The 23,343-nt window shown below is 39.6% G+C and overlaps 1 protein-coding gene across 1 annotated transcript in view; it reads right to left on the reverse strand.

Moving 5' to 3' along the window:
• Positions 1-23,343, reverse strand: part of RPS6KC1 (ribosomal protein S6 kinase C1) — a 154,799-nt gene that overhangs the window by 24,654 nt on the left and 106,802 nt on the right. The window contains exons 12-13 of the mRNA XM_063443840.1: positions 13,370-14,866; positions 13,009-13,098 (exon numbers count right to left, since the gene is read on the reverse strand). Of these exons, the coding sequence (XP_063299910.1) occupies positions 13,009-13,098; positions 13,370-14,866 (1,587 nt within the window). The remainder of the gene's footprint in view (positions 1-13,008; positions 13,099-13,369; positions 14,867-23,343) is intronic.

The following is a 23,343-nucleotide window of genomic DNA, read 5'->3' on the forward strand; positions in this document are numbered from 1 at the left end:
GAGTACAAAGTTCTGATTTTAATCGCAGACTAGACTTGTGCAAAAATGAATTTGAGCTGGTTCGTCCGAATGCAAATCCTTTTAATCCACACTCAACAAATCGATTTGCTCTGGATTTACCCACTATTCATTGTATACGATTCCGCAGGTAAATCCTGGACTAATCAATCTGTTCGGGTATGTTTTTAATAAAAGGATTTTGATTCGGACAAACCAGCTCAAAGGAATTTTTGTACAACGCAATCACAGACAAATAGATAAAATGATTAAGTCCTTATTGTAGTACATTTAAATGTCTACATAGCAGAATACCTGAGTCTTAAACAGTCAGTAGTATGATAATCTGACTTATAAAAGTCTATTACACAAATACAACTAATAAAAGTTAATTACACTAATACAACTTGTATTATTCTGGTCTGCCCCCATTCTGCAGTGCTTTCTTTTGGCAGAAACAAATATCAATTTATTTAACGCTGTGCGAGTGCTCCTAATTACCCTGATGGATTTTTGTCCCCAGAAGTAGAGAACCAAATTTAGAAAATAACGGCAAATTTACAATGAAATTTGCATTTTATAAAGTGCTATCTTTATTTGGGAAGGCATGCTAAAGTTTATGCCAAGCTCCAAAGTAGATAACATGTGGTGAGCAACTAATTCATGATTTAAGTTTTAGCCGACACTACCATTAATCATTTTAAATTCTATATCAATGGAACATCTCGTCACTGATGATAAAGATCCAGCTCTGTTTCACAGTCTTAAATGCCATTTCCCACAAAAATCAGGAGTACCAGACCAGATTACCTGCTCAGTATTGTACAATGTGGCACTGAGAACTAATTCTGCTAGCAATGCCTCATGGAGGTTTCAATTCAACATTCGGGTACCGAACGTTTTTCAACCAGCCACTGGTTAGGATGTGGGCATTTATGTATAAGTAAACAGCAGCAGATTTAAGAAAGGTAATCTTATAATACACTGACGATTTTGCTGGCACAGTGTAAAAAATTTAATTTGAATCCCTACAGTATATACACCCAATGTATTATTATTATTATTATTATTATTGCCATTTATATAGCGCCAACAGATTCCGTAGCGCTTTACAATATTTTGAGAGGGGGGGGATGTAACAATAAATAAGACAATTACAAGAAAACTTACAGGAATAATAGGTTGAAGAGGACCCTGCTCAAATGAGCTTACAGTCTATAGGAGGTGGGGTATTAGAAACATTAGGATAGGAAATATCAAGTAGGAGTGAAGCAGAGCTGGAGGAGAGAGCAAAGCACTATCCCATAGGGACAGGTATGTAAGGGAGAGATTACTCTGGGAGGCCATACGCTTTCCTGAAGAGATGGGATTTAAGGCCCTTCTTAAATGATTGAAGACTAGGGGAGAGTCTGATGGCAGTAGGCAAGTTATTCCATAGGAGAGGAGCCGCCCGTGAGAAGTCCTGCAAGCGTGAGTTGGCCGTACGGGTGCGAGCAGCGGTCAGGAGGTGGTCGCGGGCAGAGCGGAGGGTACGAGGAGGGGCATACCTCTGGATCAGTATAAAAATTGTATATATATATATATATACTCTGTATTGTATAAAAAGATGTTCTCTCTCCATCTTGAGAAAGTTCGTGTATACCCTTTATTTTCTATATTTTTATAAATGCCACTTAAGTGATTTTTTTTTTTTACATTCTAATTGGGCTACATTTGTCTAGTTTTTCCAAGATGTCTGCATGTGGTTTGTCATTTTTCCTCTTACAGATGTTGAAAGCTACACTTGTTGGGAGTCATCAGAAGGAAGCTGTGTTGGGCTAAGAGTGTGCTTCGATCATGTTAGGGAGTTTAACTGTTACGAGAGTTTTTTTGTTGTGGATTCAATATGTATCCCTACTTGAAGATGGATTTGTCCAATTTTTGTAGCGTGAAAAAGATCTGAGCACAGGCCATTTCAAAAGTAAACCGTATTTCTAACTTAGTAATGTATTACAAATCTCAAACCTGTATTGCTTAAAAAACTACTTTACAATAAATAGGACTATTCTTAACCTCTCATATCATTAAAAAACGTTGTTGTTTATTTTTTACATTTTTCCTTTCAGATTAGAGGCAGTGCTTATACCACGGGGATATCCAATCTGGAGGGAAAAAACAGGCAGGCAAATCTCCAAACATTTTAATCCCTCCCCTAATTACCTCCTTTCCCATAAGTAGCAGCTCCTCCTGATCATCCCCAGTTCTTTGCCTGCCTTCGGCAGGGGAGGTTAGACAGGAGGTTCTCCAGGAAGTAGGTGAGAAGGGCTGAGGCTCTGGAGGCTCTGCTTCCTTGATGTCCGGTAAGTAGCCTTCAACACGCCGGCCGGCGTGGTCCCTCAAATTTTATTTTGCCGTCTTTTGCCGTGCCAGGTGCCGGTATGACGAAGGACGCAGGCGTGCGTCGGCTGGGAGGTCCTGTCGGTGGAACGCACGCACAGGTTGCGTTGCGTTCCACCAGGGAGTCGCAGAGCGCTATGCACATGCGCAATGCGAACCTGGATTCAGGCGCCAAATTTGAACTGGGCGTTTTCGTTTGGTTACAGGACTTATATGAGCATTTACCAGCAGCAACCTCTGTTTGCCAGGAGCTCTCAGAACGATTGTAAAGTGTGTTTCTCACCTGCCCTCCAACACACTCTCAGACCATTTAAGGTAAGACTGCTAAGTTTTCATTTTAAATGGTTCTTAGCCTGAATCCGTAAGGAGAAAATTTTGATTATTTTCCCTTTTCTTGTTTTCTTGTTTTCCCAGTATGTCTAATCCGGAAAATATGGATAAAGTTGCTGAGAAGGGGAAATGTGCATCTAAAACCAAGCATTTAATGTGCTCTGTGTGTGGCCAACCTATGCCTGATGGTTGTAAAAAGAAACTTTGCTCAGTATGTTCAAAAGAAGCTTCAGAGGAAGCAAAGAGAACAGAAATGTCCACTTTTCTCAGCTGGTTGCAGCAAAGTATGCAGCAAACATTTGTGGATATGCAGTCAGCTGCATTACATTCAGTCCAGGCTTCTGTTGCCCAAGATTCGCAGATTGTAAAACATGCTAAGAAAAGACTGAGATCTTGGGAAGCTTCTGATACTAGTTCGGGAACTAGTGGTTCTGAGTATGAAGATAATTCAGGCAGTGATTCCTCAGATGAGGAATTTGCCTTCCCAGATGAAGCCATTGGGAAATTGATTAAAGAAGTGCAGTGCATCTTTGATTTGAGGAAACAGGGAAAAAGTCCAAAGTGTTTCCTTTTCACCCACAGATTAAGGAATTGATTTTGAAAGAATGGAAGTTCCCTAGTCACAAGCCGTTTATTTCTAAGCATTTTAAAACTCTTTTTTCCATAGAAACGGAGCAAGACTGTAAGCTGGATACGGTCCCTGTAGTGGACGTCCCTATTGCTCAAATAGGTAAAAAGACTACATTACCAATTGGAGATTCAAGCGGGCTCAAGGATGTCATGGATAAACGCATGGACTCCTCTTTAAAGAAGTTGTTCATCTCTTCTGCAGCCCAAGCTAAAGCTTTGATTACGGGGTCATCCGTTGCCAAGGCCCAAAAACTTTGGTTGGAAGAACTAGAAAAGGTATATACGGGAGAAGCTAAGGAAGACCCGTTAAAGCTATTAAAAAATATCAAGATGGCATCTGATTTTTTAGTGGATGCTTCTACAGAAAGCCTGAAATTATCGGCCAAGAATATAGGTATTTCAACAGTCGCCAGGAGAGCGCTTTGGCTTAGAAATTGGTCTGCAGATGCGGCATCTAAAAATTCACTGTGTGAACTATCTTTTGAACCAGGAAGACTTTTCGGTTCTAAACTGGATGAGCTGTTGAAACAGATGAAGGAAGGAAGGAAAGCTTTACCAGTATCATATAGGAAGCAGTCTAGAAGCCGTAACGCAGAGACACGTCCCTCATTTAGAAGTTCCTTTCGTAGAAACTATTTCAAGGGTCAACAGCAAAGAGCCTTTGATTATAGGAAGAAGGAAAGGTTTACTGCCAAGAGAAATAAAAAATTATGACGCCAGGCCTGTGGGTGGAAGGTTGAGTCACTTCCTAGAGCATTGGAAAGAGACGACATCAGATCGCTGGGTCCTTACAGTGATAGAGCACGGATACGCTCTAGAATTATCACAAGCCCCAATGAACAGGTTTCTATGTTCCAGGGTTCAGTCTCTAGATATGGAACTCTCTCTGATGCGAGAAGTGTCGACTCTGTTACTAAAAAGAGTGGTGGAAGAAGTTCCTATAAAGGAAAGACATCAAGGCACCTATTCAAGACTTTTCTTGGTGCCAAAACCGGATGGTTCGTTCAGACCTATTCTAGACCTAAAAGCCGTAAAAAAGCGGATTATCAAAAAGAAATTCCTCATGGAAACAGTAAAATCAGCGGCTCTGCTTATTCACCCAAAAAATTGGTTTGCGTCCCTGGATTTGAAAGATGCCTATCTTCATGTACCCATAGCGGAATCCAGCAAAAGTTTTCTACGGTTTGCGGTATGCTGCCAATCGGTAACCAAACATTACCAATTCAGAGCACTGCCTTTCGGCCTATCATCAGCGCCCAGAGTATTCACAAAGCTTCTAGTAGTCGTTTCAGCTTTTCTAAGAGGTATGGGCATCGCTGTCATTCCGTATTTGGACGACTGGCTGTTGATTGCAGAGTCCCAGGTTCAACTACAGTTAGATCTGGGGACAGCCATCAAATCGCTGGAAAAGCATGGCTGGCTAATAAATTTCAACAAATCGGAACTAGTGCCAGTTCAAAGGATCCAGTTCTTGGGTCTAATTTTGGATTCTATCGCAATGAAGTTATTCCTGCCAGAAGAAAAGAAACTAAAGATCAAGCGGTTAATCCGGAATCTCAGAGTAAAGAGTGTGTTTTCAATCAGAGAAGCCATGTGCTTGCTCGGTCTGTTTACAGCCTCAATTCCGGCAGTCGGTTGGGCAAAAGCCAGAATGAGACCTCTACAAAGAAACATTCTGCTAGTCTGGAATCGACAGGAACTCGGCCTAGATGGGCTGATGAGGTTCAACAATCTAACTTTGAAAAGTCTGCAGTGGTGGACATCTTCTCGATTCCTCCACGAGGGTCTGTCGTTCCGGATGAAGTCCTTCACTATCATAACAACAGACGCCTCTGCGCTGGGCTGGGGGGCCCATCTGGGAGACATAAAGAAGCAGGGGTCCTGGCAAGAGAAGGATATGAGAAGTTCCTCGAACTTCAGGGAATTAAAGGCCGTATGGATGGCTCTCTTGGCGTTTCAGTTTCTCATCAAAAATCGACATATTCATATTCGTTCAGACAATCGTACGACAGTGGCATATTTGAACAAACAGGGAGGTACGAGATCGACAAGATTAGAAAGCCTGTGTTCAATGATCATGCTGTGGGCAGAAGTGCACCTTATGTCCATCTCTGCAGTTCACATTTTAGGAAAGTTCAATGTGGTGGCAGATGCCCTGAGCAGGCATCATTTGAAACAAGCAGATTGGTCCCTGTCATGCAGAACTTTCAATTTCATCACAGACCGCTTCGGTGTTCCAGAGATAGACCTGATGGCATCCAGAATGAACAGGAAGACAAGACGGTTTGCATCCCTAAATCCAGCAGACAGGCCGGATTTCATAGATGCCCTGTCAGTTCCATGGAAGTTCAACCTGGCTTATATCTTTCCGCCAGTAGTGCTTATTCCCAGAATACTTCAAAAAGTAAGGCTGGAGAATGTAAGAATTATCCTAATCCTTCCATGGTGGCCGAGAAGAAGTTGGTTCTCGGTTCTCCTGAACTTTCCAGGGGCCACCTTTTGGAAGTTGCCTCTTTCAGGAGAAATTCTAGAGGACGCCATGGTGCCTCTTCCGACCCTTCGGAAATTCCAGTTGACGGCTTGGTTTCTGAATTCCAGATTTTAGAGAGCAAAGGTCTGGATCCTGAAGTGATTAAAATCCTGTTGGCAACTAACAAGGAATCTACATCTAAGATCTACACTAGAATTTGGAAGATATTTTGCCAGTGGTGTTGTAGGTTTAAAGTCAACCCGGTTTCCGCGTCCATACAGAAGATCCTAAGTTTCCTTCAGATGGGATTTGCAAAAGGCCTTAAACCTGCATCATTGAAATTACAAGTTTCTGCTATCAGTTTCTTCTCCCTCAGATGCCTGGCCTCAAATATTCTGATTTCTAGGTTCTTCAGAGCTCTGACTCGTTTGGTGCCCTATGCTAGGGAAACCTGTCCTCCCTGGGATCTAAACTTAGTCCTTTCCGCGCTTTGTGAGCCGCCCTTTGAACCATTGGAGGAAGCTTCCCTAAAGATCATTTCATTGAAAACTGTTTTTTTGGTGGCTATTACATCTGCTAAAAGAGTATGTGAGATCCAAGCTCTTAGGGCAAATTTTCCTTTTTTAGTTTTTCATCAGGACAAGGTGGTTCTAAAGCTCGATCCTTCGTTCAGCCCGAAAGTTTTTTCTGTTTCAAATGTTAACCAGGAAGTGGTCTTACCAACTTTTTGTCAGAATCCGTCTAACGCTTTGGAAAGCAAATTTCACTGCCTAGACGTAAAGAGATGTCTTTTGCAATATCTAAAAGCGACAGAATCCTTCAGGAAGGATAACAGTCTTTTTGTCTTATTCAAGGGCACAAGGAAAGGCATGAAGGTTTCGAAGAGTTCTCTGGCTAGATGGCTGAAGGACTGCATTCAGTTGGCTTATTCCAAGAATGGCATGAATCATGCAGGCCCTTTAAAGGCTCATTCTACTAGAGCTGTTTCAACGTCCTGGGCACTGCGAGCGGCTGCTTCTCCTTCTCAGATTTGTTCAGCGGCTACGTGGTCCTCTCTCCATACTTTCTCAAGACACTACAAGTTGGACATACTGGCCTCGGAGGATGCAGCTTTTGGGCGCAAGGTGCTTCAAGCAGTAGTGAAATGAACCCGCCCTCTGGATCTGCTTTATTATATCCCTGTGGTATAAGCACTGCCTCTAATCTGAAAGGAAAAACATAAATTTTGCTTACCGAAAATTTCTTTTTCCTGAAGATTAGAGGCAGTGCTACAATTCCCGCCCCTTTTTTCTAATAAACTAAGTAATTTTGCAGCTATTTGGCTTATGTATTGTCTGGGGATGATCAGGAGGAGCTGCTACTTATGGGAAAGGAGGTAATTAGGGGAGGGATTAAAATGTTTGGAGATTTGCCTGCCTGTTTTTTCCCTCCAGATTGGATATCCCCGTGGTATAAGCACTGCCTCTAATCTTCAGGAAAAAGAAATTTTCGGTAAGCAAAATTTATGTTTTTTTTTAGCTCTGCAGAAAAGCAACCTACATAGTTTAACGCTCTTATATCTACTTATAGAATAAGGAACATACAAAGTCTTGCAGTACCCATTTACAACCAAAATAATATATATCCAAAACTTCTTGTTTCTATCATGTTTATGTATTTGTTGCCAATTTAAGTAAACATGAGTAGAGCCGCGATTTTATTTTATTTATATTTTGTTTTTTCACTTATTTTTGTTCTGCAGAAGTTGCATAACTTTGTCTGCAAAAAGAGTTACTGGATTTTGCATTAACTTTTTTTTTTTTTCAACCAATACAAAGTCATGTTACTAGTAGATAAAAGATATATTGCAATAATTCGAAATTGGAGGGCAGGTGGATGATGTTTTGAAGACCAATGTATGATAAGAGGCCCCAGGGGGTAACAGGAGCAAAGGGTTGTTTGAACAGGAGTGAATCATTTTCATCCTCACCCAGTGATAAACTTTACTCCCCCTCTACCTCCGAAAACATCAAGCTGCTTAAATGCTCTTCACTTATTTAGAAAACATCGAGGCTGTCACCGTTTTGACTGCAACAAAAGCAATGTCACATCACAATGCTCTTGTTTGGACTGTTTTGTATTGAAAATGTAAGGCAATATTGCTGGCAAACATACAAAGTAGTTCTTTCAGGCAGTGTCACCGATTTTATGGACATTGAATGATTTATAAGTTCTCGTTTTCCCTTGTGGGTTAGGAACAAAAATCGGACTTATCATGGCTGGACAGAATGATTTGGTTTGGATATTCATCAAAGTAAGACTCAGGCAGGACTATAAAGTGCCGGGAAGCTGTTAGGTTACAGGAGTAGCTATATATTTCAGGATGAACCTCGCCTCTTACACACCAGAGAATAAAAGGGGATTTCAAGCACTTTGCAAAGTGTGTAATGGAGAGGCCAAACTTTCAGAGCAGTGCACTTTCTGCCCTGTAAACTCTAACTTTCCCAATCTCTTACTAGAAAGTAAACTGTCCTGTGATCATAAGAGAGTGTGAGTTAAAAGAAAATACAGTAACACACTGCCACCTGCTGGGATTTTTGAGAGGTGCTGGTAAAGGCACAAAACTTTCCAATCAGTATTTGTCTGCAAGTCTCCCATTAACATGTCTTGCTCATCAGGAGCAAATGGATATGTGAAATGTGATAGAACACCTTGCATTGTTACATATAGTCACACATATGGATAACTGAGCAAGCAAAACAAAAATGGCATTCAATACAGGGACACAGACAAATAAATTATTAAATCAGAAGTTTTCAGGTAAATTACCAGTTTCGGTATTAAAAATCCCAAGTGGGACAGGCAGGCAATAAGACATCCGTGGAGAGCCCTGCTAGTGTATATTAAGAGGCTGCGGTGTCTTAAGATTTCCCTACTTTCTAGGGTTTCACCAAATTGTATTAGTCATTGTCGAGAATCATATAGAAGAGATAAGTATAATTAACCGCCCCCAGATGTTATATATGCCTTCTTAAATTAAAATCGATATGTATATAACATTTGTAAGGGTAGTTGTTTTCCCATTATGTTTTTTACTCTACGCTACGGTTCCAGTTTTGATGCAAGCCCTGCGGTGCTCACTGTTACCGACAAGATAACCAATGCTGAGGATATCCACAAATAAGGAATGTTTAATCATTTATTTTTTCTGCATTATAACTAACAAATATACTAAAAAGCTACCCAATATTATGCTAACCTCACATATTTCTCTGTTCAAGATCTTGGTTGTACATTGTGAATCCTCCTGGGCCCAAATTTATAATCCCTAGTTCCCAGTTTCCCCCTCTAGACTATGATTTACCAAGCTAAGATTATGTATTCTACTAATTGTAGGGATTGACTGGTATTGATTTTTGGGAGCAGATATTGATAATCTGTGAACTTTCAGTCCAATAGCTTACCGATGCCGATATTCCGTACATTTACCGTTTTTAAAAAAAATAAACAATTTCTACGCAAACCACTGACCATGTTTATAGAATTTTTTCTTTTTTTTTTTTTTCAAAGCTTTTTTTTTTTTTATTAAGTGGTAAATGCACAAAATATACAGTCAGGTTTTTTAATGTTTCAAGACCATTTAGTGCTCCTCTTGCTTCCCCTCCCCTGCCTTCCCTTCTCCTTGGTGTACCTCTCCCTTCCCTGTCCCTTAGTGTACATTCTCCCCCACCCACCCTTAATGCTCCTCTCTTATAGCGTGGCCAAGCAGAGCGGACTGCGGTACAGGAGCTTCAGTTTCTTGTACCTGGCCGGACTGACAGGAAGTGCTCTCTCAGTGAGCATTTCCTGTCAGTCCAGCCGGGTACAGGAAACTGAAATCCTGTACAGCGGTCCACTCTGCTCAACCATGCTACACTGAGTGACTGGTAGGAGGGAGCACTGTGCACTTTCTTCCTGCCGGTCACTCCATTGTTGCACCCCCATAGCCGGTGCGCCACCTCTCACATTATCGGCAATATCGGTATCACTAGTGGCCGCTACCGATATTTGCCAAAATCCAGAATATAGGCCGACCGATAATCTGTCTATACTTAACTAATTCTTCTAATAGGTTGGGTTTACAGTGTTTTATTTTGTTTTGCATATCAGTACATAAACTGAGTATCCTTATTCTGGTATCTGCAATATTGTTACTCAATAAAATAAAGTATTATAATATAATTAAAATATAATATAAAGTATTACATAAAGGGAAAAGATCAGGTCGGGGGAGAAAGAAATCAGGTGCTGGAATAGGCAGAAAAAAGATCCTCCGTTCAGATGAGGGGGTGTAAGAGAATTGGGAATGGACCAGGAATGGATCTAGTTATAATAACTACAAAATAATTTTTTATTTTTTTTTCGAATAGTATACAAGAAACACAGAAGAAATGGTTATGCCATCACTTCCTGCTACAGAGAGGGCGATATGAAGAACAGGTATCAATCATAGAGGGGGGGGAAAAAAGACACACTGGGCTATTTCTGACCAGTTCAGGGTATGTGATTAGTCTTATTTACACACAGGGTGATTGAGTCAGTGTATGTGATCAGTCTTTATTATGCAGAGATAACTGTATAGAATCACTCTATCAGTTGGGGTTCGAACAATGGATACAGTTAGTTTGAAAGAGTCAGTGTGGCATTTAACACAGAGGCACCAGGCACTGTGGATCTCTGTATAGGCCGGTGTAGTATACACACCCAATTGTGAAACAAAATTGCTCAATTTAGGCAAATATATCAAAGCTGTGACTAAAGGCTCATTGTAGCATTTTTCCACTTTAGCTATTCTAGCCTAACTTTTGCAATTAAAGTTTTTCAATTCACTGCAAGAAATGATGACCAAAAACTGAAATGACAGGCATCAAGAAATGATAACCATAAATGGAATTGTCTGTCAATATAGTTTATAAAATGTCTCATTAGAACCTTGTATATATTTTCATTTACAACACTGCAGCCTTTAGGAACTATTGCGTGATTTATTTATCTAATTTAAGTGTTGATTTGCTTTTAAAAAAAATAAATTTTAAAAAAATCATGTAGTTTTCATAACTTTTCCTAATGGCCTATTACTTAAGGTTATATTTACTCACTTTGATTAACTGATTCCTTATTATATTTTTTAAGGCAGTCTATAATTTATATATAAGTCAATCTTCCACAATTATGTCCAGTTTGCTCCAAAGAGTACCTCATTCCCCTGGGGTCTGTTTGCTATGAGAGGAAGAGCTGGAAAGTGAGAATTCCTATGTAATTCCGAAAGTGTTTTATGGGCAGTGAATACAATAAGAGTTCTCTTCCGTTTCTACGTATGGTACAACTACTCCACTGCAAAGATTTCTATTGGGATCACTGAAGCAAATCAGAAGCTGATTCACTCACCGTGGATTGTATTGCTTTTCTTTCTCTGTATTACTAGTTCATTAATTTAATCTGGAGCAAAATAACACTTATTTTCACTGGCAGAGAAATCCCTATGATAGCAAAAATCTAGACAGAACCCAGGGTGGCCTGTGTCCCTTGCCATGTCGTCTGTATGGAAGCCTACTAGGATGGCTAAAGAACCAAGTTACAGGATGTAACGCAGCAAGAAACAATGTGGAAATCTTCTGCAAAATGTTATGGGATTAAGCACAAACTCAGTTTAAAAAAAAATAAAAAAAAATAATCTTTTTAATAATTTGTAACAAATTATTTATTTTTGTAATCACTTTAGAAAACAACAAACAAACAGGTGTACTCAGTACTGGCTACCCTTGGTATTGCAGATGTTTATATTCCCGCAATGCTGAGTCGGCCTTAGTCTAGTGTAGCATCTTGTGAAACGTAGTTCACACACATTTGCTGTGCCAAGGCTGGCCATTGTGGAGCTGAACACTGCCTCTTAGTGCTGATAAGCGGAGGCAGCCTGCCATGATTATACCCACTGTATGGATAATGAACATGAATGCAGATACGGAATGATTTGCTGGACCATGTCACACAGACAGTGATGGTTTCCAGGTTCATTACTGATATTGTGGACATACAAGGCCTCCACTGCTGTATTTTTAATGGGGGGGAGGGGGGGGGGGAGATTCAGGCTTTGCTCAAAGATGTAATGGCTGCTTGGAAAAATATATATATATATTTTGCTCTTGCCCATCTCCTCTCATTCCTCCAGCCTCCAGTTGTTACTAAGAAGGGCATGGATCATACCAGGATAACTAGCAGGTAGGGGAATCAACTGACCCCTCTCTTCCTGCATGCACTTATTATAAAGGACAAAAAGATAAGCTAGGAAAGACAACTGAACATTTCTCCAACAGCTCATCTCATTTGTAGCCAAACTTTGCTCTCTGTTTAGGCCACACCTACTGTTAGATATTACATGCCATTTTCTAATACTAGAGGGATTTAATACAGAGTTCCACTAACCACACTGCTTGGGTTTATACCTTTGGACTCTGACTGATGCTGCACCCAATAGGTTAAAATGCAAGGAGAAATGTCCTTATAATTGTAAATATCACTTACAAATATCTCCTAACAGACAGAAGCAAGCACAGTCCCCTCCCATTAATATAGGTATGTAAACATTTGGATAAGGCCTGTGGTGTGTGAAAGAGGGTGCATATATTGATTTGGTCTATCAAGATTCCAAAGAACATCACAAGACGTAAAAGAAGTAAAATATGCTGGATGTGAACTTGCAAGTCAACAAGTGCATGCACATGGACAGGTGAATGGGGAAAGATATCAGATGTGTAGTGAGCTGTCTGGGTACTAAATATGAAAGAAATGCACTATAACCACTACAATAACCTAAAGTGGATATGGTGCTCGCAGTGTCCTTTTAAATGATACTTGTCGTTATGCATGTGCAAATATATGTGAATTCTAACTCAATTAACCTTTTGCTTGCTAGATCACTAAGCAATGAATACTAAATTCAGAGGAGATCTATACTTCAGATTCATGAAAATGACATTTCGAAACACACAAAAGACTATTTACTGTTCAACAAAGCTTCAATTATAAGCCATATCTCCCATGACATGACAGACTGGGAATTATCATGAATATCAGGCCATGCATTAACTTACACATTTCTAATAAAAAGTATGTTACACGAGCTACGGGAGGAAATGAAAGCTGCTAATCTACTTTTCAAGTGAAACGTTTGAGGTGATTGATCTAACCTGGGGCACAGAACATTCTCTCCATAGCGTCGCTGTCACAGGATTCTTCAACCTCAGTCCACCTGCTAAAATATGTTAGCTGAATGTGTCCTAAAAACAAAATGACAGGAGAAATCAAAACATTTTTCCCTTCCATTTTCTGTACAAGTGAACTGTAATTACTCTCTTTCTAGCTAAAAACAGTATCATTAAGAATAATGGCATCATTAAGTACTAGAAGCTATTACAGTGGGTGAATTTGCAGCACTGGTAATGAAGCTGGAGACAGGAAATGAAGATACTAATTACAAGATAAAACGCCTACTCAGTTAATTGGAAGCAACAGCGAATAAAAAGAAATGCATTTGCAAAAGTTCCTGACCTCTATCATTCAATAAGATGTTGTTTGGGTTCAAATCGCGACACACAATTCCTTCCCGGTGCAGGGAATCTAGAGCTAAAACTATTTGAGCGCCCCACTGCTGTATACATGACTCTGGGATGAAAGAATGGGTCGCTTCTGATAATTTTGCGTCAAGCTCCTGGAATATTTTATGGATATCCTTCTGCTCTCGTCGTTCGGTGCACTTTTCGTCTATGTCTTCAACTTTGATCTCAAGCATTAGAGTTTGGGGTAGCTCGTTAGAAAAGTCTGAACAGGCCTGTGGGAGAGTTTCTTGGGCGACACCAAACTCCTGAATGTCAGATAATAACCCGTCTTGAGGTTGTAAGGTTTCTTCTGTTGTTGAAGAATGTAAGGAGGAGAAAGACGCTGGATCAACAAGCAAAAGTTCTGAAGCACTTGTCCTATTCACTGGTGTGACAAAGTCAGCTGATGATGAGGGGTGTTTAATGTTCCCATTCTCCATCTCATACATTGTCACATTTTGTGGCTGCTGATTAAGAGAGGGACCTTCAATAAAAAGTGCATTTTCCTCCTGCAATTGATCTAAACTGCTCTTAACCTGTAGGACATCAGGTGTTTCAAGAAACTTGTCGTCCATAACATCGCTTTCCAATGGACTGCATTTTGAACTTACTTCACTCTCATCCAGCAGCTCGGAACTCGGCAAATTAACCAGTAGATCTGGTCTGCCTTCATCAATGCTACTAACATCTTCCAAGGCTGCATCTTTGAAAGATATAACTGGTACCGAGTCATTTGATCCTCTGCTGATAGTGTCATGGGAGCCTATGCTTGGTTTACCATCATCACTACTTTGAATTTCACCTATGTCATCTTGGAACGAAGAAGAGGGCTTCAGCATTTCAGAATTTGAGTTAAAAGCCTTATCCATAAAATCGATACCTATTAAATCACTAGTGCTATCTTTACTGTCTATTCGAAAAAATTCCATAGGGATGTTTTTGGATTTTCTTAGTGTGTCCGACATCTCTGACGGTCTAAATGCATCGTGTTCACTTTCATCATTTAGCAGCTTAAATTTCTGGCAGGACAGCAATGTGCCTAAATCTTTTACACTATCCTCATGTCCAAGTTTGAGTAACGGATCTTCTATTAGAGATTCAGGCTCAATTTTTTCTTGTCCGTACTCCTTCAACAAGTTGATATAGCTAGTGGTACATTCCTCCTCTGAACTTGATGCTGAATCAACCCATTTGACAGGACTTTCTCTTCCTTCTTCTTCTTGAGTGCTACTGTCATCTTGTGAGCTCAGCGTAAGACTGCTCTGTAATGGCTGCACTGTTAGCATGTTTTTGTCACTGCTTCCCTTGGAATCCATGCTATTTCTCGGACAAGGGGCCAGAGTTTTCAAAAAGTCTTCATCTGACTGGTAACTCTTTGCCTCTGGGACATCAAAGCTTCCATCCATGCTTCTATTTAGAAACTTGCCAATATGTGACCATAATTTTCCACCTGTAAAGAATAAAATTAAAATTAAATTATGAACTTCAGTATAGTTACATGTTCAGGTAAACATACCAAATCACCTATTGCGATAAAGTACGGTAGACACTCACTTAGTACCAGGCTGTACAACACATATACATTTATATACATATAGACACAAGTTTAATATGTATGTCCTTTTTCTTGTGCTCTCTAACTCTCTGGGTGTCTATAGTGTTCCATTAAAGGGACACTGTAGGCACCCAGACCACTTCAGCTCAATGAAGTGGTGTGGGTGGTGTGTCGCAGAGAACTGCAATGTTTACATTGCAGCACTAAGTCTGCCCACAGTGGCTGTCACTAGAGGGCTTCTGGAATCCAAACTGACTTTTGGTCTGTTATCGGACGCTGGACGTCCTCATGTTCTGCATGAGGACCTCCAGCAACAGATTTTCCTTATAGGAAAGCATTGACTCAATGCTTTCCTATGGGGAGGTCTAATGCGCGCATAGCATTTGCTGCACATGCGCATTAGATCCCGCTCGTCACGAGCCATCGGAGGGGGAGGAGTTTGGACTCAGGGCCGAGGAACATCAGCGTTTGGGTCAGGTGAGTAAATAGGGGGGGGGGGGCGCAAGGGGGGGCGAAGGCAGAGGGATCGTTAGTGACAGGAATACAGCTTTGTGTTCCTGGCACTAGAGTATCCCTTTAAAGGTGTTGCAACCTCTTATAGCATATAAAACTAAAACATATAATTATTGCGTAGTGTAGCGCTATAAAACATACAATCAATAAGTTGTGTAGAGCTATAAAATATACAATTAATTATAGTGTGTAGTAATACCACTCACTTATAAAGTGCAGTAATTGTTCAATACAAGCGCAATTACTGCACGTTATATGTGGTATTACTACACATTGTAATTAGTTGTATATTTTATAGTGCTACGCTTCTTTATGATTGTATGTTTAGACAAGAGCAACAGGTTTGGGGGAAAAAAAAGCTCAGCTTTAAGTGGAATAACTGGGAAAATCACTAAAATAAAATTGAAATAGCATTCTTAGAGGAAAACTATCATTTTGTTTGTATTCCTAAAAATAAGAGATTACATGTAATTGTTCATGTGTATTATTTTATAATGCATTCATCTTTGGTCAGAAGTAAAAAAAAATAAAAAATAAAAAATATATATATATATATATATATATATATATATATATTTGCAATTGAAGTATATAAAACCAACTCATAGCTTGTTAACATACCAGGATTTGTGAACGTGATCAGGCCGTAAGATAAAGGAACACTAATGCGTTAGGAATAAAAACTTGTATTCTCAACAATTTAGTGCACCCACAATATGATGTAAAAATGAAAACAAATATTTACTTACCTTTTTTCCAGCGCCAGGTCTCCTTTGGCACTGATTACCTCTCCTCCCTCCGCAACGTCATGGAGAATGCATGGACTCCTTCATAGTTGGTCGAATCCTCCTAAAGGAGTCCAGGGTACCTAGTGTTGCGCATGTATCCAAGTTTCTCCATAGGAAACATTGGATCAATACTTTCCTATGGAGCTTTCATTCCACGTGACCAAGTTTCAGTTGGTCAGTGGGACAGTAGCACCTCTTGTGGCTGTCAGTGTGACAAGGTTAAAAGGACAGGGCTACAGAACTTAGGCCACTTCATTGAGATGAAGTGGCCGAGGTGACTTTAGTGGTCCTTTAACTGCATTGTCCTTGGACAGATAATCAGAACTTCTGATCAAAGATAGCTTAAAGATTGCTGCACAGGCTTGCGGAGGCATGCAAGGAGAAGCACTTATTTATTCGATTACTTTGACATTACATTGTGCATTAAAAATTAACACACAAATAGGATATAATACATGTATTTTTTTTCTTATCAGTAACAAAATGAGGACAGTGCTTGAGTAACCATTTTGGCTAACTTTATGTGATGCTACAGATGTTACATATACACTTCAGATATTCCAAATAGATTTTATGTTATGAATATCTGCAAAATAATCTCAATGGCTAAGGCACAAGCTTCCATTTTATTTATCAACTGATATTAAAAAAATATATATGTATATATGTATTGTACTTTCATAAGAACAAAGTGAAGAAAAAAAAGCATCAATGAACTGGAAATTTTAACAGTATCTTTAAACTTGTGTTATTTGCTTGTGACCGTAATCAGAGTTTGGCATTAATTATGCACAAAGCAGTGCTTCTTCTGCCAAGCTGCAATCAATTCCAAATACAACACCAGCACATGCCAACAATCTTATTGGTGCTATATTTGAATAGATGGACTTTGTAATAGATATAGGGGGGAGAGGAAAAGGTCCTTCCAAACAGAAAAAATTCTGATCGGTGGCAATACACGACAATAAATTGCATTTTTCCTGCAGTAACATTTCGCATTGTTATTTCAGTAATTTACAACCATTTCAGACCTGCTTCATTAAAATGTATAGTGCCAATAATTCATAGAGGTTTCCTTTTTTTAATTCTATCAGGCAGTTCACAATACATTAGCACTTTTTAGTGTCTTCTCTATGTAAAAACGAATACTCGATAATTGTAGTCCTTTTATTGGAGTGTTAAAAATGGAAGCAAGCTAGTATGCAGTGAAAGAGAAAAAAAATATATAATCCAAACATAAATGTGATGTGCAATACATTGTACTCTAATGGTACCCAAAGTTATTTTACTAAAATTGAATGAGGCATGTTAGGACTGGAAGAGGTCATTTCTGTTGTGACTACATGGAAGTGTGACTACAAAAATGAAAAGGATCTAACAGAATACATACTGTCAATTAGTTAATCTACTTTCTTATAAGTATTATGTGTCAGTCATAAATCCAACCGGTCTAAATGCACAGTCCAGTGCTTCAATAACAAGTTATACTATAAAAAAAGGCTTTCCACCTTTAGAAACATTGTCCATTTCTTATTCTAATCAAGTTGAAACAGAGAAAGAAACCATGTGTTCAACACGGCAAAAGGGCACATCGGAGCCTGTCCGGCCCGCGGCTGAACTGGCAACGCCACAAACCCGCTCCCGTAGACCTACCAAATACCTGACACCACGGGGCGGCAGGGCGAAAAAGCGACGCCCCCGCAAGAAGCGGCACACGACAAAGAAATGCACGCCGGCCGTCCCAAGGAAGCAGGGAACATACTGCGATAAGCAAGCAGCAAGGGAAAGAGAGGACGGTGCCCAAACTAACAGAAACCAGACACATTCAGCACCGCAAGATGGCGGAACATCGAGTAGAGACGCCACATGGCTCCCAAATGCAGAACAGCCCTACACTCCCACAGAAAACAGCTCGCAGCAGAAAGACTGTCTGCTCAAACAGGATCAGCGAACGCCCCACAGACTGGGCATCGGATGAGAGAAGGTGAAGACCCGAACTGCCTGCAGACGCCCTAAAGTGTCACCACTGGTACAGAGGACTCTATTAACCACATTTAAAGTGGTGGACTCCTGTTACTAATAGACTCCCAAAAGCTGACGTTAACCTTCAGTTATTTTGAATGCACACATGACCTAACATACTACTAACCAAACACGCTCGCATCGTAACCAGTCAGGTCAGCTAAGTAATTGACTGTAATCACAACTGTTGCTGTTACAGCTAGCAGTTACCTACACCTTGACCTACTCAGCGTGCATACTTTTTGTTTAATTAATTTCTACACCCAGCCAGTCATCTAGCCTGCTCAATATTTTAGGATTAATATTTCTGGTGGGTACCACATTCTCATTCAACTATAATGTTGTCACTAGACTCAATCTAATTGTAATTAGTTCATATGACTAACCGTTTGGCACATACCGATCTACCATGTCACGTATATATATATATAAAAAAAAAACAGTGCACTATTTCCTGATATTGTATGACAAACCACTGCTTTATCTTGGTTTAACCTTTACAATGGTTATTCAAAATGTATACAAAATCCTGCACTGCAAAAAAAATGTAAAAAAAAAAAAACCACTTACCAGGAAAGGTTAAAGGATCTTAACATGTATAGCTTGGAGGAAAGATGAGACAGGGGGGATATGATAGAAACATTTAAATACATAAAGGGAATCAACACAGTAAAGGAGGAGACTATATTTAAAAGAAGAAAAACTACCACAACAAGAGGTCTTAAATTAGAGGGACAAAGGTTTAAAAATAATATCCAGAAGTATTACTTTACTGAGAGGGTAGTGGATGCATGGAATAGCCTTCCAGCTGAAGTGGTAGAGGTTAACACAGTAAAGGAGTTTAAGCATGCGTGGGATAGGCATAAGGCTATCCTAACTATAAGATAAGACCAGGGACAAATGAAAGTATTTCGAAATATTGGGCAGACTAGATGGGCCGAATGGTTCTTATCTGCCATTACATTCTATGTTACACATAACTGGGGGATGTCTACCTTCTCCCCTAAAAAATCTGTAGTAATGCACACAAACTGTAGGACACCGCACTCTTGCCTCAGAATCCAGGTGCTTCAGATCCAGGTCTGGCAAACCCCAACATAGTAGACAAAAATAAATCAGGTCCAGGCACTCCACATATCACAGATTTCTGCTTTAATTGAACAGAAAAGGCAGAAACGTTTCGGCCTCTATGTGGGTTGAAATGTCGGTGCTTTTTCTGTTCTAATAAAGCTGCCATCTATGATATCCGGAATGCCTGGACCTGATTTTTCTTTGTCTACCTTCTCCGCTAGTAACAATGTCCCTGTGAGCATTCACATACACTCACAGACTTTATATTAGCCCTGCATTCATCCTGTCCAGGGCTTCTCAAGATATCTTCAGCTTTTGCCAGCTGTTTTTAGATATATCACCACTTCCACCAAAAAAAGATGCAGAAATAAATGGATACAAGGTTTCAATGGGAATATATCTGCTAAATCGTTTTTTTTTTGGGGGGGGGGGGGGGGGGGGCGGGGGCAATGAGTGCCCCTTTAAGATAACATTTTCTATATTCCTCTCTGGCCAGTGATTATCTAAGTCACTATGAAGATATTTGATGTTGTGGGAAAATCTATATGGTAACTGACATTTTAGAAATGACAAAATACGACAGAGAAAACTTGTTGTGAAAAAAAAATCACTTACCTTTAATCGCTCTCATATACATTGAATACACCATAAATCATACAGATGCATGATGTATTCAGTGTAAAATATATTTATTACTCAACTTTCCTCCATTCCAGCACCGCTTCATGGGCGCTTCATTGCCAGCATGCCCACGTTGGAACAGAGTGACGTAATGCCCCTCTATACTCCCTAACCAGCGCTAAAAGTACAGGCTAGGGAATTTCCATAGCAACCACAGCACATGTACTATGGTTGCTACGGGTGGAAAGCAGAGGGACCTCATGTTGTGAGGTTTTATTCTGCTCTCCCTCGTCAGTCAATTTTTTTTAATGTTTTTTTCTCCTAATCTATACATTTGCAAGCAAAACTGCTAGCACAATGTAGTGATATAATTTAATGCTCAATTTAATGAACATAAGTTGTTTGGGGCAAGACAGTTCACGTGGCTCACAAGAGGAGAGGACATGCTGCTGGAGGGGATGATAAGACTTCTGGGCCCCCTCTTCACAGGCCAAGCTTGCTGACCCACCGGACCACCAGCGAAACTAGTGCAAATTTAAAAAAAAACATCTCACATTCCCTATCCAACCCCATTACACACTGCACTACACACAGACACTGCATCCACTACACACTACAATCAATGCATTCACTACAAACACTGCACAATAATGGATGTGCGTGTGGTTATGGAAAGCTAGAAGTGGGGGAGTGGAGGAGGGCAGCATTCCATCCTTGGATCCACGCAACACTGTATATCCTATCTATAATGTACTCTAGGGCAGGCATGCTCCCAAACATAGAATAAGAGAAGCAGTCTTGACAGCAACGTTCCTTGTAGGCATTCTGTATATTTTTATAAGTTCTATACATTTTCATAAGTTTGCCTAGCTGTAAGAAAATAGTGGAACTATACAAACATTTTAAGAATTAGTAGATAGTCACATATATATCAACTACCATATTTTAATATTTCCCATTGTCCGTTTAAGGTTTCAGATTGCATTTATAGGAGCACCGTAAAGGTATTAACCTTTTTTTTCTTTTTACATAAGCCCTAATTAATTCCGTGGCAATTGCTTGGTACCCATTCAGATATGGTTCAATAAGCCAAGTCACTTAATTTTCAAATATTTAATAAAAACACATTTCCCAAAACACTGATTTACTTTATTAAAGAGTTACTCCAATCAAAAAAGTTTGTAATAAAAAAAAAGTAATAAAAGCTGAAGTTTTTGTCAAAGCCAAGTTCTGACATCACTCCCCCTTATACAGAATATACATTAGTCTATGCCCCTATGACGCTGCCACAGGTGGAGTAAAGGGGTTTAACTCGGCATGTGCAGAGTTTCAAAGCACATACAGACTGCAAATCAATTAAGTGGTCATGGTGCTTGAAGTAACCCTTTGAACTATCCCATTGCACTAGGGAAGGCAGAAACATTATTTAACCAATTTGTAGGCTACTGCCTGCTCCTTATTAAATATGATAGGTCTGTCTCCACCAAAAGGAACCCAGGAAAATAGCATAGCGTTTATATCTTATATTTTTCCTTGTATTATATTTCTTTTTTGTTTGTCTGTTTAATATGTTTTCTTCTATGTGCAAATTGGGGGACTTTTTTGTTTTTCCATTGAAACGTGCTGCATAGGCCATTCGGCATTTCACAGGTTAGACATAAATATAGCCATCAGAATTTAACAGATTCATTGCAAGCCAGGTGTGGAAATTACATTTCATTTGCCACCTGCTCTAAACACGTGGAGGGGGGGAAGCAGAATAAACAGAGAGACTTCACAAGCTATTTCGCTGTGTGGAGCACTTCGTTTTGACTTTGTGTCCATATGTGTTGCCACTGGCTGTATTGCTAGCAATCTACTGTGAAATAAATGGTGAATGTTAAACGGTAAGCACAAAACAGCCTGATTACCCCCCAACAAAATAAATAAATAAAACATATATATTATCAAAATAAATAAATAAAAATGGCAAATTCCCATTAGACATAATTAGTTTGTTTGCTAAAAGAAAACCCTTAGAAATAAACAGGTTGACTTGGCAAAGGCAAACAGAAACCGTGGAAGAGGAATATTTTGCGCAAACAGCACGAGGCTTATAAAGTAGCAACTGCCAGACAAAGTCTAGTGGAAACATAGTGCTAACAGCCTTTAACAACATTACTTCTAGCTGCATCACAGCCCATTCACATGTCGTTAATAGATAAGTCATGGAAAGTCACAGGTTAGCAATAAGAAGCATTTCCCACAACAGTGGGACTACTAAGGACTAGCCATAGAGCTCGGTCGGTGTTAAAGGTCTGTGGGTACCATGTTCAATAACCCAACATTGACTGTGGATGTTGGAAAGTATAGCTGCATGCCAATCATGGAGAACTTAAGTTTGCCACCTATAGATAAAGGATTTAGTCTGTCAAATAGTAAGCAGAAAGGCATTTTATATTATATAACTGTTGTTCTTAGGCTATTTGTGGTGTTGTTCTGAATAATCATTGTTACTGCTATCCACTCATCATGCTAATTTACAAATTTACCCATGACTACCTGTGAAAAGTCATGGTAACTCAGGGAGATGGATCACTTCAGTGGAGACATATTAGAGAAGTTGATTTTAAGAGTATCCTTTCTTCCCTAGGCCAAACCGTGAATTCATAATCCAGGATATGGGAATTGTTCAAAATAAAATAGGCAGCAACGTTACATGACAATCAGCAACTGCTAAGGCCAGTAAAGTGCGGTCATGCATTAAAAGGGATCTTAATTCTCGTGATAGAAATATAATTTTGCCTCTTTTTATATATCAATACCTTGAATATGCAATTATGGATACCTGTTCTAAAGAAGAATATCCTGGCACTTGAAAAAGTTAAAGTTAAGAAGAGTAACAAATTGTAATCGTTTCAGTTCAGAAAAACTGCAAAATCCAAACCATGGAAATCTATTCAGAGATAGGAAAATACATAGGACATGAATGAGGTCACCCATTTAGATGTGGAATTCTCTGCTTGAAGAGGTAGTTTTATCAGTCTGTACAAGCAGCTGGATTAATTCTTGCAAATGCATAATATTCAGGGATATAATATTTAATATGTCAAGATAGAATATTTTCCTAGTTTGCTGCAAAATTGGAAAGAGCGGCAAACTATCTTCTTTTTTCTTTTGCATTAACAGCAGAAACAGATGGGAGAAAGGCTTAATTTGATGGGCACGAGTCTTTTTTCAGTCTATGTAACTATGTAGCAAAATTGAAAAGGTATATAAACACCTATCTAAAAAGAAATAGAGCACATTTTTACTTCGGGTAGGCACAGCTTGTTGGTAGGTGCCTGTAGGCATCTGCCAAATCCAACCCTGAGCTTA

This window comes from Pelobates fuscus, chromosome 2 (assembly GCF_036172605.1).
Source record: "Pelobates fuscus isolate aPelFus1 chromosome 2, aPelFus1.pri, whole genome shotgun sequence".
Classification (NCBI taxonomy): Eukaryota; Metazoa; Chordata; class Amphibia; order Anura; family Pelobatidae; genus Pelobates; species Pelobates fuscus.